Source organism: Neocloeon triangulifer, unplaced genomic scaffold, assembly GCF_031216515.1.
Source record: "Neocloeon triangulifer isolate White Clay Creek 2 clone unplaced genomic scaffold, ASM3121651v1 ptg000003l, whole genome shotgun sequence".
NCBI lineage: Eukaryota > Metazoa > Arthropoda > Insecta > Ephemeroptera > Baetidae > Neocloeon > Neocloeon triangulifer.
In genome coordinates, this window is record NW_026775546.1 from 6,731,273 (window position 1) to 6,748,795 (window position 17,523).

The window sequence follows — 17,523 nt, forward strand, 5'->3', positions numbered from 1 at the left end:
CCCTTTTGTGCGAGGAGTACTATCGGAGCGAGGGTAGAGCAAGAAGCCATTCAAGAAAATAGTGTAGTACACAGACATACCCTCGCGCAGTAATGCGGCTGGCTGTTGCAGATGGATAAAATATGCATGCGACAAAGGGGAAGAAGTATATGTATGAGAAGTGGTTTCTTCACCGATACAATGGCCCGCGCGCGAGTGAGGACATTTGAATATAAATGTAATGGCAAATGGCACATTTTCAAATCGGCTGTGTTTTCATTTCATAAACAGGCCCTCTCATAATACCGTCCGGCGCACACGCATCAGATGAGACTTTTCTTCTTGTATGCTCATCTGATATTCATGCGCGATTTGAATAAAACTCCTCAAGCCCCTTTGTCGAAATTTTTCCGAATCTGGTTTTCTCCCCGAAATAAAACAAAATCGGAACAATGGTTATTTTATAATATATGAAATATTGATAAATGCTTATCCTGTTTGCTATGGGAGACGCTTTTGAAATCAAATTTGCTTCGCTGAGTCTCTTTGAACGAATTATTATTATTTGTGAACGACCACTTGATTTAAAGGCCCATTTATTTGACATAATTACGAATTTATGTAAATAAACTGACGCTTCCTCTTGTTCGTTTTTCCAAAGATCGGCGAGCAAACAGAATAGTGCTGTGCGTATGTACTTGACGTATCTGTTGATAAATCTTGAAAAGCCCCCTGTGTTTGATATCCATTACACATAATTAATGATGCATTCAGAGCTCGGTCTCGAAAAACGCAAAACAAATTTCCATGCAGATGAAAAGAGGGTAAAGAAAAATGGTTAATGCGCCACCACTTCATATCACCCCAAGAGAGCTTTTTTGAAGATTTTTAAAGCACCTTTCACTTCTGAAAACTTTTGAGGGGACAAGCGGGTTAAAAAATGTTCTCATTTCGCGCTCCCCTTGCTTTGCTTGTCGTCGAAATGACATTTCAACCTGCTTGCAAGAGACGCAATTCCGCACGTTGCGAACCAAAATTATCATGCATAATTTCTTTCCCCAGTCGGAAAGCGAAAGCAATCAAGAGAAATGACGCGTCGCTTAATCCAATGTTAATTGTAGTAAAGCCCCACCGCATACAAATTGTTTTCATTAAACTGCAACATAGTAATGGATGAGGGATAATAAAAAATGAAGAAAAGACAAAAAAAAATTTAAATTCCTAGATCAACTGGAAATTTACAAACGAAATTGAAACATATTAGCTTGTTAAATTGAACCAAATATTATAATTATGGATATATGGTTCAGAAAAAAAATAAATAATACAAGAAAAGTAATTAATTTTAAGACATGGATTAATAATACAGTATAAAAAATGGGGATTTATGTACTTCTGCTCCTTTTGCTTAGATATTTATTTTAGATTGTTTCATGTTTTTTTATGTTATAGCGGCTAAAATAAAATTTATTTGATTAATGCTGCTGAATTACAAAAATGATACATCTGCTTCAGCCCTCTTTATTTTAATTAAAGCATTAAAAAAATATATATTATTGACGAATTTTATTGTACGTATGCGGAAAGATTTAAATTCATCAATTGACAACTGTTAATAAAATCTTTGTCTATACGGGCTAGAAGAGGTTAAAGAATTTCACCCCCTAATGTTTTTAATGTTATGGGGCCTCAGCTCGCGCGTGTTGATGATTTTTTCGCCGAATGAACGCCGAACAGGAATTATTTGCATAACAAATTATAATATTCAGGGCTCTTTGTAAATGTTTTCCTAACAATAATGGCGCGGCAGAGATCACAAAGGAATCCGGCTCGTCTCGCGGAGGTTGGCGATAATATTGCATGCGCATTTACATGCGAAAGAAAGGTGCGCGAGGTGGATCGAAAACACATTTACGCGCATTATATACATCTATAGTGTGCAGTTTTCCCACGGCTGGCCTTTCTTTTACGCACACAATACGCATTAGTTTGGCGTAGAGCGAGAATAATAGGACTTATGAAAAATAAAAGGATGAGAGAGAGAATGGGCAGAAAAAGAAAAGGGAACAACTTTTTTTATATTAAAAATGTTTTTCAAAAGGGAATACATACATATATATAAGAATGAAAAGGGGTGAGAGAAGACGAAGGAGAGCGCACGAGGAATTGTAATCGCAAAAAAAGAGAAAAGGAGCGAGTTGCGCGCTAAATAAAAAGTCCACGTGGAGGAAGGTAATAGGAGATGGATTTATTATTAGCTGAAATTTATAGCCTCTAAAAAAGCAGCGGCGGCGGCATCCCAGGCCTGAATGCGTGTGTATGTGTTCAGCTGTACACAACAATAATAATCAAATTCATATCACACACCAGATTCTCCTATTTGGCCCCTGAGATAGCCCCGACTAGCTCTTTTCATCTTCGATTCACGCTCATCTCGTCAAAAATGCAAGACGATATCAGATTTCGCGTCCACTCTATTACCATTCTTCTCCCAAGCCCTTCTGCGTTGTTGCTTGGCGAAAAATTTTAGCATCTCTCTCACAAACAGGGATGCTGCATGGGCGGCCTCTGTTTGATCTCAGTGCCTAGATAATGAAATTACGAGTTGCGGGGGCCAAAGGGAGACGATCGCACGCCCTCGAGGGCAATATGAGAGCGCCACAGGACCGCACTTTTCATTTTTTTCCCGATCATGGTTTCACAAAAAAGCGTCAAAATCGACACTCCTTTAAATGCGGTTCAAATTGGTAGTTTTCAAAACCAATTTTTAATATTTTGAAAAAAAATTATTTAATTTTTATAATTTATTGTTGCAATAAAATTAGAATTAATATTTTATGTTTAAGTTTTTTTTATTGTTCTTATTATGAACATATTTACTTATAAATGAAATCATAAAAAAAGTAAGCGTATAAAAATGAAATTAATAATCATTAAAGAAATAAAACATAAAGAATATTAAATTTGTTTGATTTGCAAAGTAGGGAATTTTTTTATAAATTTAAAATTAGCATCTTCACCGAATTGTGTTTATTTTAATTGCTTGTAGTACTTTTTCCTAGATTTTCTGCACCTTAAATTCATTAAATTGAGAGTTAATTTGTTATAGAATTTGTCGATAAAAAATAACTTTAATTTCACTATAGAAAAAATAATTTCAAAATTACAATTTTGACAATTTTCCGTTTTGGTTCTTTTGATTACATTCAAATTGACAACAATTGCAACTATTAGATCAAATAATAAGAAATTAATTTTGCCACAAATACCACACGGAAGAGCAGTGCGGACAAATGGTCCATTTCGGAGGAACCTGTTTTATTACACGGCCGAGCCTCTGCGTCGCAAAAAGAGGAAAAAAGGGGAGCGTTTTCTCTCTCACTAATTGGCGTCGTAATTTTACACGGATCATCTGGACAATCGTGATAACGCAGGACAATCGTAATAACGCACACGCTGGTTTGCCGACGGCTATTTGCCCAGCCATAACCATTTATTTAGGCGTCGCATTCCACTGCCGACGTAATTAACAGCAGCAGTTCCTCCCCGCAGCGGGACCGAAATTGATTCATCCATCCGCTTCTGGAAATGCGACTTTCCCCGAAAAAATACATTACAAGTCCATCACCATTACATTTCTAATTGAATTAACAGGAATGGCCCCCAGCGTATGATTTTTGTCGCAATTCACTCTCTATTGTATAAGAAGCATCCCTCCTCTTGGCCGATAATCAAATTTTGCTGCTCAGTAAATTCTTTTCAAATCGCCTTCCCAATATTATAATGGAAACCGCAAAATCAACAATGCCAAGAAGTAAGAAGTGTAAATATTAAATTCATATATAGAGCAAGAGTGCGGTTGCTCCTCTCGCTCATGCTCTCGACGTTGGACACAAAGGCCCCGCTGAAGTAGCCACTTGAGAAAATTAATATTTTCAATGGGCTCATACAGGAAGTTATAAAACGCGAGACTCCTTTTTCAAGATCTTCTTCCATCAACCCTTAACTTATTTAACTTATTACAAAATGAAAAGGTGCGCCCCGTTTATTATTTTTTTTGCTCCTATTAATTTCTCCCCTCTCCAAAGGCCACTTTTTGCCTTCGGGGTAAGAGGGGAAAATCGTTCAGTGTCGCAAAAAATTTCGTGGGAGTTTCGAATATATATATTTTTTAAACCAATTTATGGGAGAACGATTCGACAATCCGGGGATATTTTACCTTTAATCCCTGATATTGCGAGAGGACACAATTCAGGGATAAACCATTGAATTCCGGACAATACCAAGCCTATTTTTGTCCCCAGGAGAGAATAAAGAAATGCCGTGTTTTTTATTTTATTTTATATTGAAAAATATCAGCCAATTTTGCTTTTGGCTGCGATTCCTGTCTTTAGTGCCTGGAACCGAACAGACTTTACCCTATATCGACCCGAGTGCCGAGCTTTCAATCGTAATTGCGGCAATTTGCTTCCCGTGTGCTCGGATTGTCTCTCCGCACATCCTCCGCGGCGCAAAGTAGTGCCGCGAACCGGCTTTTCCGAATTCCTGCTCTCATTAGCGGTGCCAGCGTTGAGATTTGTGACCTATCTCTTTCAATACCGTCTTTGACCAATTTTCAATTCAAAATTAATCGTGTTTCTGTTTATTTCGTCATTATTGGATTGGGCTCCCCGCCTTATTGATGACCTAGATTGTACTCCGCAGCATGAGAAATAGCGCCATTTCGGTAGAACTCCATTGCCAACCTGACGGAAAATTTTCACTGAAAATTTGTGTGGTAAAAATTATTAATGAAACATAATTAAATTTATGCCATACGAATACACTAGATTAGGAAAATCATTCGGTTTTAATGAATTTAATAACCTTAATTTTCCATGCTGAAATTTCTTTATTGAGAATTAGGAGGATTACTGAAGAATTATAAATTTTCATAAAAAAAGTTTAAAAAAATAAAATCAATTAAAATCAATTTTAGCGAAAATGATCAGTAGACTATGATAATTTTGTTATATCGTTTGATTTTTTTCTTGGATAATTAAATTTGTGAATAAAAGTGTTGTGCGATTCAATATTATAAATATTAAAAGAACTTGCATTTTGTGGGTGCATTTTTTTGCATGTTGATAAACAGTAGAAATTTAAGTGCTTAGCTTAAATATTTATTAAAAAAACATATTATTTATTATATTATATATATTATATTTTGATTGGTTATAAAAAATTAAATTCATTTAAAAATTTCTTAATAAAAAATGTTATTTATGGACATTTTATCTGCTTCTTTTAACATAAAATTAATAAAGGAATCAATGTTTCAAAAATCACTCAACAGCTTTTACTATTTTCTTCTATATTAATTTACAGTTAATTTATATTTAATTTTGCCCTTATTAATAGTAAAAAATCAACAACAATATTTCAATGAAAACAAATTAATGAGAATCTTTTTTGTGTAATTTTCATCTAATTGAAAAATAGAAAAAAAATATGAATGATGTGATGCAAGTGAACATAGATTATTTGTATTTATAAAAAAAATGATAATTTTATGATTGAGAGTATAAAAATACTAGATTTCGGACTGCAAATCTCAAAATTATCATTTTATTTTCATAACATTCTGGTGTTGTTTATACTCCTTGTTTCATGTTTCATGGATGGTGCTTGATATTAAAATTAAATTTTGTAAAATACAGAAATAAAATGAATTTTATATTAAATACATTTTAATTTTGAAGCTAAATTTTGATAAGATAACAAAAAAAACGAAAATCATTTGAATTTAGATTTTAAATTAAAATTAAGCAAAACAAAATTATAATTTTTTTTAATATATTCCATCAAAACTTTGATCACTGAAACAAATTGCTCTGATTATCATAAACATGAAAAACTCATAATTCTTGAATGATTTTCTAAGGTTGGCAGCTAAGCGGTCGGTTTTTGACAGAAGCGCACAACCGGTTACCGGTGTTGGAAGCCGCGTTACGCGTTTACGGCGTGCACCACCGGCGCGACAGAAAACCGGTTGCTTGAAAATCACCGAGTATTGGCGCTCAGCTCGACAAACTCGGCTCGTGTACGCGGAGGGATACACCGGCATAGTCCCGTCGTCTGCTTGCCGTGGCCTCCCTTCCACCAAGGTTAGATTAAGAAGCCGGCTCCTGCAGGCCAACTTTTTTCAGCGGTCGCAGTGGCTGCTCGAATTCGGTGAAGTTCAGACGTGTCCGTGCGTAGGTCTCGCGCCGCAACCCTGATCAGTGCAGGCAGTTCAGTTGCAAATCATTCAAGTGCACCACTAGCCGCGGCATGAAGATCAGGACTATACACCTGCGTGGAGTCTGCGATTAATAGTGTTTGTGTCAGTTTCTGTGCAACCTGACGCAAAACCTGGACTCGATTCAGCACCAGTGCCGTGCCCGCCCAGCATTTTGGATTACGCCCCATCGTTGTCACCACTTGACTGGTAATTTCAAATTTCCACTTAATTAACCGAAATTAGGCCCGGGCGAACAAAATCGCGGCCCCTTTCGCACCGGAAACCGATTTTTTAGCCCGCCATAAGGCAGATTCACGAGCCGGCCGGCGGCGCTCCGACCTGTCAAACTTTGTCCCAACATGTTCGCACTCGTAATTCAATTGTCGGCTCTGATGCGATTTCGCCTCTTGCGGCACGTGACTCCTCTACATAATCCTGCGAAAAATGTTGTGTCGAGTAGGAATTTCGGCATTCCTTTCTCGTCACCACTTGATTTTGGAACTCTGGAATTTTCCAGCATTCCTCAAATACATAACGCCAATGTTTGACAACAAGTTATGTGATCTTTCTTTCCGATAAATTTATAAATAATTTTCTGCAATATTTAAAAAAAATTTTTATTTTATTTTAAGAATTTCTTTTTGATTCAATTTTTCTTCTTCTATTCCAAATTGAGGTATTCACTTCAGTATAATCACCTTAGCGACAAATTAGCTCTGTGCTAAGCTGGAAAAGCCCCTGGGAAAGCGGTGCAAATTTCGCCGGCCGGCTTTTCGGTGGGAGACACGTGGGGTGGGTGCGGACCGCGCCAGATAGCGGGCGGGCATTTAAATGGATTTAGACATGCACACACACACACATCTCCCCTCATCGCGTCACACCGACGTAGGCAGCGATGATTTTCATTGAAAAATAATGTTAAACATGGCCCACGCGCGTTCAAAATTCAAATATAAATAGATTCGGAAATAAAATAAACAACAATAACACACGAAAAGTGAATTAATTTTCCGCAACGTTGACGTAGCGTCGGCGGTTCTGAATGAAAAACTGCTAACCGCGAAAAGTACAAGTCCAGGACAGGATGAACGAAAAACACAAAAGGTTGTTAGTTTGAAAGTTGAATGAAATTTGAAATTCAAAATAAACACGAACCTCAAAATTTTGGCGAAATTATAATGAGAGTTTATAATATTTTTTTGTACCCAAACTTAAAATTATATTGGGCAGTTTTCAGTTATTTACAAATTTTTTAAAATCTTTTAGAATTTCCTGTTTGCTTATTTTATTTAAAGTTTTGTAAAATTTTCATTTTTTCGCAGCTACAAATAATCCCGGAAATTGAGATTGCCAAAATAATTATTTAGAAGTTCAAAGACTTTGAATCTGTCAGCGACTGAAATTTATTTCTATATTATGCGCTTTTCATGTTTAAACATAGGTTTTTTTTTTATAAATAATTGGAGGTAGAGTTAAATTTTTTTTTGCAAAAGTGTTGTTTGAAAAATAATATCAGACTTTTGCGGATTATCGTGATTGATAAGATCAAGAATTTATCTTTATTTTTCTGAAATAATTTTATCAGTCTAAATCGATATTTGAATTATGATTTCAGGTGAATATAATTCGACAATGTCGAGTCTTTACCACCTGATGCCCGAATCTTCAGACAAGATGCATTCGTCAGACGCGTTTGGCACTTCGTCAGTCGAGCTCGATTGGAGCCCGATGGACATGCTGGACCAGGCGAGTTCCTTCATCACACACAGCGCGCCCGGCAACCTGGACGACCTGGCCTCCATCATGAGCTGCAAGCAGCCGGGCAGCAGTCTGGACACCTTGTCCGAGTCCATCTGGGACAAGTTCGACCTGCTCCACTACATCCTGGACGAGAGCCCCCTCGACTCACTGGACGAAGACGAACTTCTGCCGGCGTCCGAGATCGTCCGGCTGTCCAGCTCGCTGGAGAGCAACCCGTCTCCGATCAGCGAGATGCGCCACCACGACTGCATGTGGGCCGGACTTTGCAGACACGAAGAGCACGGCGACGCCGACTTGATGGTCACGCCGCCCTGCTCGCCGACCTTTGACATCTGCGTGCCGTCCCCGGCCGTTCCGCGCAAGGTCATCCCGGTGGTCACCCCTGCGGCACCCCGACCGACCAACTCGCGCAGTCTGCTGGTGCCCCGAAAGGAGCTGAAGAAGATGGAAAAGCAGTCGTTCATGGACCTCGAGCACCGTCCGGAGACGCCCGTCTCGGATTTCGACGAGTCGTTCCACTCCATGCGCTACTATTCCAACAACGAGGACGAAGACTCGGAGACGGACAGCATCCAGTCGTCGTCCGAGACAGAGGAGGACTGCGTCGATTCTTCCACCAGCACCATCGACTCGCGCTACCTCAACCACGGCCCCAGCTACATCACCGACCACACGTACGGTCGACCGGCCTTCAGACAACCACCAGACACAAACAACTACGGACTCTGCACACCTTCCGATTCTGGTGAGTTTTTCTTTGTAATTTAGCATGAAATTTGCATAAATTGATTTTTGTGCATTTTTTTTTTAATTTCGAGAGTTGAGAGTACCGCGCTGACGCAGTTTTGCTAAAATAATATGTCCGTTCACTCCGATCTATTTTATAAAATTGCCGAAGTAAAATTATAGCCAGCTGACATATATTTTATCTTAGAAAAAATCTCAAAAGTTAATTTTTAGCAATGCTCTTGGTGCATAAATTAGAAAAAAAAAATTATTGCTTGGAGTTATTTAACAGAAATATGTACCATCAAATAAACATTCTAGTACACCAAATGATAATTAATTTTTAATGTTGTAAAAAAATATAGTTATTAAATCCGAAAATTAAGAAATACAATACACGATTTTTATAATTATTTTTGTTCCAAAAGTTCTCTATCTCTGGCTTGAAAACATTTATTTGTTAATAAATTTATTGCACTTTAAATTATTAGATCTATTTAATTGATTTCTTTTAGAAAAATAGTTTAGCCGGAGATAAAAATACGCTTAAAATTGCATTTTATACAATTTTTTTTTCTTTGATTTATTTCTCGCAACCAACGCTATTGGCACTGCGTCAGCGTTATTTCCAATTCATTAAGTATTCCTTCTTCTTATTGCAATTTTTTATTAAACAAAATTAATAATATAAATTTGTCCTATTTGGTGCTCATCTAAACTGGCGCCAATTTCGTGTCCTTTTTCGGTCAAACCGGGCCGATTGCGTGGACCTCGCGCGTCGTTGGTGTGTCTAGCGCATCGGAAATTGAGGGCAAACCTTTAAAGATCTCTCTCAGGTACATTGGAATTCCTTTAAAGAGCCCGGCCGGCGGAGAGAAAGACGCCGGGCGGCCGAAAAGCGCGGGAAACGGTGCCTCTCCTCCTTTCTTGGATGCGGTGGCATGTGTCAAGGCCGAGCTAGCTCGCGGCCCCCACCCCGCGCGCCCCAGTGATTATTTGCTTGTGAGGAGAGCGCGGCAGGAAATACTAGTAGACTAGTAGTAGCGGCAGCGGGGCCCGACCTTTAAAACTCCTCTGCGCGCATTTAAAAAGTAAAACCCACAAGTGAGTGGATAAAACAAGGAGGAAAATAAATGAATTCCCTCCCCTCTCGGGACAAAAGCCCGCCAGACCGCATCGCAGCCGCTTTATTGGGCTGCGTGAGCAGGATTTTTTTTTCGAATTGGCAGCGCCGACGTGGTTTTTGGAAGAAAAAATTAATCCTAGAGAGGCACCTGCCTACATAAAACTTAATTCTGACGCCTAGGTTGGGCGTTCCGAGATAGGAATCCCATTCAAAACTCTTTCTGTTTTGGGAGGACTTGTAAATTTTATAAAAAATTCTTTTAATATTAATTTTAATTAATTTTATTTCTCTATTTTAAGATAATTCCCTGCCAAAATAAGTTTCTCAGAAATTAAATAAATCAAATTATTCAGAAAGAGCTTGTTTTTGTTAATTCCAGTCACGGCCAGAAAGCTTTTTTAACTTTTGGTCGGAGGGCGATCCCAATTAGAAGCAGCCGGCTTTTTTGCCGAACGGCCCGGCCGTTCTTCTGTCAAACTCGCGCAATCCACGTTGGTCGCGGCACCGAGCGCTGCCGGGCGGTTTTATCGACCCATGTGGATGCCACACCCGAGCGCCGGCCGGCGAACGAGCCTTGCCTTGCACACGTGGGCCCTTTTCTGCGTGTGACGTCAAACGCGGCGGCGGCGGCATTATTATTACTCCCCGTCTGCCGGCGATTTTTGCCCATTTGCGGCAACGCACCACTTTTTCCGCCCCGGCTTTATAGTTTTTCATGCAAAATGCAACGGCCGAGGAAGGCACTTAGGAGCGGTGCCAAAAAGAAGTCCGTCCGCCACCCCCTCGGCCTTCAGGCCTCGTCCGTCCGCGACCCACCGGCGGGCGGGCGGGCGCGTCTCTAGATATTTTGGGCTGGGTGAGTAGTGGCCCCGATGCGGTTATTGCCAACACGTGCCTCCGTCCGCCGCCGGGTCTTTTCTTTTTTGCCGAGAGCAATCTCGCTGACAAAGTCAAGTGATGATTGCGTAGGCCGGGCCCAAAAAGGCGCCAAACCGCGGCCCGGTGCCCACTCGGATTGATCTCGAGTGACGTTTCAAATCTCTGTTATGGATTAATAATTGATTATTAAGCTCAAGATAACAAATTTAATTGGATATGAAATTTTGTAAAATCATTCAAAATCTGGAAAAGTCTTCTTTATTTCTGGTTTTTTTTTTTTTAAAGTTGTTTATTGTTTAAGAAAAAAACAATATTTACTGCTCTACGTGTTTCGGCTGCAGCCATAATTCATGAGCTGTGAAATCATGATGAAAATAATTTAATAATTATTACAAAAAACAATTTTTTTGAAATATTTTTCTTACAACTAAACACTTTTTCGTGAAAAATTTATTCCAGGGTTACATTTTTACTCAATAATAATTTTTGTTAAATTGTTTACAAAGTTCATATTTTATTCATTTTTTATAATCAAATTTCATATTTTTATTTAGACTATTTTTCGTTCGGAATAATCTTTCTTTGGCTCTGTTTCTCCAGTTTGGAGAGACTGCAGCAAGAACAAAGAGCATTATCAACCCCTCTCGAGTTTCTTTCTTTTTTCTTCTCGGCGTGAATTAGATTTTGGCGCTCCCGAAATAGATCTTAACGACTGCGACGAATGCCGCACTCACTTAGAGTCTTCCTTTTCTTTCGTTCCTCCCCAACAGACAAAACAGCGGCGCATCCGCGCCATTAATATTTGACATCTGGACCAACCCTACCTAATTCGGAATTTCGCCAAGTTGCGTAAGCTGCGGCGCGCAATCGATTTGCCATAACGCCACGCGCGCACCCCGTCGGCCGGCCCTATTCCAACCTCGGAATACTTGATGATTCCACGCGCACCCCCGAAATAGAGAGAGAGGAATTCTCCTTCTGCGCCACCCTCGGCCATGCGGGGCGCGTGTGGCGCATCGCAAGCACAAAGTTCCTTCATCCCCGAGTAAAATCGATGGCGTACACGAGCCGCGCAAAGTGAATGACGTCAAATTCGTAGCCGAAAAAGAAATGCCACGCCTTCCCCGCCGCCGCCGACACGCGCGCGCTTAATTTGCTTGTTTTGCATGTACAAGCGGGGGCGCGATTATGTGCACTGAGGGTGAAATTTGCCGGCCATTAGGGCAGGTGCCGCCGAGAACTCGAAAAACGCGCCCCCAGGGGCGCCCATGAATATTTCCGCTGCAATTGCGTCTCGCGTTTAATTTCAGTTTCCAAATGCAATTTTGCGTCGAGCTCGTAAAAAGAAACGACTTTCGCGTGTGCGTACGAATTCATGCAGCATGGTGCATAATTGATGGAATAAAAGTTTCTTTCGCCTATTGAAAATTCATGAGACGAAAGATTCGACGCACTTCCTTTTTGCTTACTTCCGACTTGGGGGTTTAAAAAATTTAAATTTCCAAACTTTTCAATTTTTTACCTCATAATATTGTATTATCAAAAATTTGCAAATGTTCATCTTTTTTGTTGCAACAAAGCTGTTCGAACCCTCATAACAAATTTAAATCACCTCCCCTAGTCCATCGTCACTCGCCCATTTCGCCAATGTTGCTGCCGGGAGATTAAATTTCCCATCACTACTTTTCTCTCTGCACATAATCGCGAGACACAATCAAGCAAGTTACGCGCGAGTATTACGTTGCCGCTCCTTCTTCTTATATTACCCGAGTTTTTGCATGCACTGACGAGGTTTCTTCTCTTTTTCCCACGCACGCAGATGCAGTCGTCGCCCAAGTTGCCTACCCCCCAGGGGCCCCGCTTCCCCCTTTCTCGATTCAATTAGTCCCATGTTTGATTTATCTTCTATATCGGTGCGCGCACCTTGAACCGCGCGGCGGGCCAATGTGAAGGTTACTCGCTTTGGCACCGGCTGGCTGTCGTCGGCTTGCTGCAATCTGCCCCGTCGCCACAGCCATCCATTCACACCCGGCGTCGGGCGATGCACTTGAATTGATTGCACGCAGATGCGACTCGTGACGCGTGGGAGGATTGCGTCTCCGACTAGACATGTGTTTACCGCACAACTCGCTAATTGCTTGCAAATCGGATTAGCCAATCACTTCGTGAAATTAAAATAATATTATTTCATTTCAAAGGGTCCAAGTAATTTGTTTGAAGAAATTGACACTTGAGGAGATTTTTAACATTCTTATTTTTTTTTTGCAAAATTGTGTTTTATCAATTTTGCTGATTTTTTTTTATCTTTCTTGCTCCTGAACTATATTTGTCGCAGACCGTGACTGAAACTAGTAAAGCCATTTGTTTTTTAATAACAACAAATTTGGCAATGAGGAAAAGCCCGATCTCATCATTTCCATGTCAAAATAATTTTCAATGATATATTTTCAATAATTACTGTATTAAATGAATGAAACGAGAATTTTTCGTTAGTTTATTTTGGTCCTAATAAAATTAAAATCTTTGATTAATTCCAATAATATCAAACTTTGACCCTTTTGTTTATATTTAAATTTTCCTCCTCTCTTGACTGCTTTTCTTCTCCATTTGTCCCAACTTGGTGAAGCTGCTCTGGGAGCCGCCTTTGGAATGTCGTGCTCAGCCTGCCTCTTTTTGCGGACTTGTTATGCACTCGCAGCTCTTTCTTTCTTTTCTCTTTGAACGATGAAGTCACTCGCTTACTTGTTCGCCGGCTCGGTCCGCGCGCGAGATTCGCTCGCCGCACTGACTGCTGAGGCAATGATCCTTTGACTCTTGCGTCCTTGCCTGGGCGTGGCGCATAACTCGCCGCCGTGCATGTTCGCCGACCGGCCGCCTCGAACGAATTCCCTTCTGCTTCTTACACCTCTTATGTATTTTCCTGCGGCAATCCGCCACCGCCGCTCGCGATTTTCTCAAGTTCAATCGCCCGCCTGGTGCCTCGCCCGCGCTCAGCATCTTCCTCGTACGTGGCCGATTTTAATTGGAATAAAAAAATAAAATAAAACGAGCAAGCCGAGCAAGAGCTGGTTATTTGAAACGCTCCGGGCGCCGGGAAGTGTCACGCGATCGTAAATAATTCTTGTTTGTCTTTGATAAGGAAAAGAAAGGAGAACGGACTTTGAAAAATGGAAAATTAAGGGGAGCTCATATCAGATGGAATATGTGTAAAAATTTTAAATCTTCAAATGTTTTGAATTTTCCGATTTTTCTGTTCACAGAGGAGGAGATCGATGTGGTTAGTCTGCAAAATGAGTTGACCCTGCCCGAGACGACCATCATCAAGGAGGAGTTGTGCTCCCCCGTCAAGAGGGCCAAGTTGACCCCAACAAAGCGGTCTGCGCGGCAGTCTGCTCGCGCCGCCCGCGCCTCCACCCTGGCGAGTAAACGCAGCAGTCAGTCGCATGACTTCCAGGAGGAGCTGCAGAACTCGCTGGCGGCCATGGCCGCCGAGGCGGCCAAGGACGTGGTGCCACCCCTGCGCCTGCGCCTCCAGCAGGCCGGCGCCAAGCGACGCAAGAGCGCCCCCGTCTCGTCGTCCGACAACTCTTCGGACAGCTCCTCGGACGACGCCACGCCCACCCTGAAGAGAGGCCACAAGCGCAGCCGGCTGAGCAAAAAGCTGTCAGCGGCGGCGCGCAAGCGATGCGCTCAGGCGAGTTCGTCGGGCCGGAGCTCGTCGGACAGCGAGGAGCGCAGCGGGAAACGGACCATGCACAACACGATGGAGCGGCAGCGACGCGTCGACCTGCGCAACGCGTTCGAGTCGCTGCGCAAGTTCATACCGGAGCTGCTCAACTCTGAGAAGGCGCCGAAAGTGACGATCCTGCGCGAGGCCAGCAACTACTGCATGGCCCTGCAGGAGGAGGAGGCCAGCCAGGAGCGCATCAAGCGACAACTTCTGAAGCGGCAGGCGGCCCTGCGGCAGCGTCTGGCCGACGCGCGTCGCCACGTCGCCTCCGCGCGCAGATAGACACTCACTTGGTGAACCAAAACATTTGCCGCCGACTGCCATAGCCGTAATCGTGTTTGTAAAAATTACTATAGAGAAGAAAAATGCTGCTCCGGAGAGGGACTATCACATTAAATCATGATGTAATTAGCTTGTGTAGCAGCAGCAAACACACTAGATGAATTTTTTTTTCTTTCTTTCTTTCTACGAGATGTCTTTTTTTTGTACATAATTAGTCAGTTCGAGAGAGGTATCACACCCCCTGCGCGAAAGCTTTACATCCCCCTTTCTTTCCCGGTAGATTGATGGACGGTGAAGACGGCGTATACGTTGCGTGAAATACCAAAGTGGCTTTAGCTCAAAATCGACTTTACTACGTATAATTGTCTAAGGAAAGTGATATTTAAAAGTAAATTGTAAATCGTTAAGGATAAAGCCACTTGACGTAGCTAAGCTTCTTTCTACGAAAGAAGCGTATTTATATGCATATATAGATGAAACACGCAGTAAGTAGTGCACGACGGTGATTTGCGATCAGATTTAATTCTATTTAGCAAGTTTAACAATATCGCTCCCTGTATTTATATAATGATAGATAGCTGTGTGCGAAAATGGCTCTATATTATAAAAATAAAAAACAATCGTGTGCGTGGAATGCGAAAAAGGTGGTAGTTTGGTCGAGCGAGCGAGCGCTGCCTTTGACGGCAGTGCTTTTTTTTTATAAAAATTGATTGTGTTCATTACTGTTAGAAGTGTTTTCTCGACTCGACTCTTCTCCTACTTCTGCAACTAAAGTGTACATTGATTGATCCTTAGTTTATCGTACAGTTTATTTAAAAAAAAGGGGTTTTCGTTTGCGCTTCATAATCTTTAATGAAAGAGAGTAATGGTTATGAATAATTAACACAACCATTCTTTTTCTGTAATTATCTTGTCTTATATTTTTTGAGTTTATTTTTTTGAAGAGTACAGCCGACTCGCTCGAAGTATATATTATTGATTTCTCCGCCGCTCTGATCAGTGTATGTAACGTCTTCCACGAAAATCTCTTCTTGGTTACGTTTTTTGTACATAAATAAATAAATGAATGGCCGCGTTGACGATGAACTTACTAGACACACTCTTGATGATTATATTCAGAGGCGCTTGACGCTTCGAAGCTCAACATTTTTGAAACAATTGCAAATTGCCATATCATATCGTTTTAAGTTAGAAAAGTTTCCAGTTTGTGCAAAATAATAAAGTGGAAATTTTTGATGAATTAATTAATTAATCGATCAATTCGCTGCTCATACACTGACACCGAGAGGTGATATATGCGTTCACTTAGCTTTTTTTTTATTAATTTCATTGATGATGTGCCTTTATTGCGTCGACTTTTTAGTTGCCTCATCTGCGCCCACGGCAATAGTGTGAATTGGCTTCAACGCGAGTTCAAAATACCAGTACAACTTGTAATGATTACAATAGAGGTTCTCTCAAAAGTCACCGACTCTTTTTTGAAAATTTGATCGTGTTACTATAAACGATGTCAAGTACAAATTCGGTGAAGTACTAATTAGTTGGGTTGTTTCCGCTGAAATTATTCTAAAAAAATTTAAGATTTCTACAGAATTCACCTCAATTTATGCAAACAACTCGGGCGTAGATGACAGTCAGTCACAATTTTATAGTGTTTTTTGTGCACACTCACACACACATACACACACACAACACTTTCTTAGACACACAACACACTCATACACCTTTGCTCTGAGTAATAATACCGACCGATCGGACCGAATTAGGCAGAAATTGACTAATCATATGAAATTTGCTACCTAGATATAATAAAATGTAGTGTAAGAGATTTTTATAATATGATTACTATTGTAACAATATTATGATTACTAAAGACAAGAAATTTAGGGTTAAAATTGAGTATTGTACCTGTCAGAGGAAAGAGTTTTTATTTAATTAAAGATTAGTACACACTTCTACTTTTTTGGAAAAAAATTGAGAAAAATGTTAAAAATAGAGAAAGATCCGCCACACGAGAGTATATTTTTCCTTCGGATAAAAGTTTGTGAAAATAACAGTGACTATTTAGAATCTCTTCCACCGCAACTAAAGAATTTTGTATTTATTAGACAAAGAAAATGCTAACTGCCACTTATTTTCGAAAAATGGAAAAGTTTTGTATTTCAAATAATGCTCAATAGTGCATACACCAGACGAACACAAATAGAATAAAAATTTGTTTAATTTCCCCCTCTCTTCTGATGAAAGAAAATGTTACCAATAATAATTGAATTCTGCTAATCAATATAGCAAGTGCGTTTTGTTTGATTTGATCAGCACCTCTGTCTGTCTCTCTCTCTATATCGCTCTGGTTAATTAATGGAAAAAAGAAACCCCGAATAAGACGAATTGCGCGTTTTGTACAATAACTACTGTTACTTCTACTACTACTACTACCGTAGCCAGCCAAATCAAAAAAAGTGAACCAGCACGAAGTATGTAATAATCAATTAACCGACCTATGTCACACATACACACCCACATTGCTCGAAAAAAAAAGTGTATCATACATAACGACGACCTGTAACGAAACGCAGCTATGCCAACCAGTTGAAAAAAAAATATTGTAATAGTGCTGATGCAGTCTAGTTTGCACTCTTGCTCTTCAGAAAACCACGTACTGTACTTAAATGAAAAATAAAAACATGGATGATTAATATGAAAATAAAAGTTGTTAGCAATCCGAAAAACGAAACATTGCAGAGCAGAATAAAAATTTATATAATATAAATTTGAATG

At 40.3% G+C, this 17,523-nt stretch overlaps 1 protein-coding gene across 1 annotated transcript; it reads left to right on the top strand.

The window, feature by feature from the left end:
• Positions 1–6,117: 6,117 nt before the first annotated feature.
• Positions 6,118–16,819, top strand: LOC132205946 (uncharacterized). Its single transcript, XM_059635349.1, has 3 exons — positions 6,118–6,448; positions 7,857–8,747; positions 13,994–16,819. The coding sequence occupies exons 2-3, from the start codon at positions 7,874–7,876 to the stop codon at positions 14,743–14,745; spliced, it is 1,626 nt and encodes a 541-aa protein (XP_059491332.1). The 5' UTR covers positions 6,118–6,448; positions 7,857–7,873; the 3' UTR covers positions 14,746–16,819.
• Positions 16,820–17,523: the final 704 nt, after the last annotated feature.

Coding starts and splice junctions, on each gene's coding strand:
- LOC132205946 (XM_059635349.1), top strand. CDS start 7,874: ATGTCGAGTCTTTACCACCTGATGCCCGAATCTTCAGACAAGATGCAT. Junction 8,748..13,993: donor CTGCACACCTTCCGATTCTG/GTGAGTTTTTCT, acceptor TTCTGTTCACAG/AGGAGGAGATCGATGTGGTT.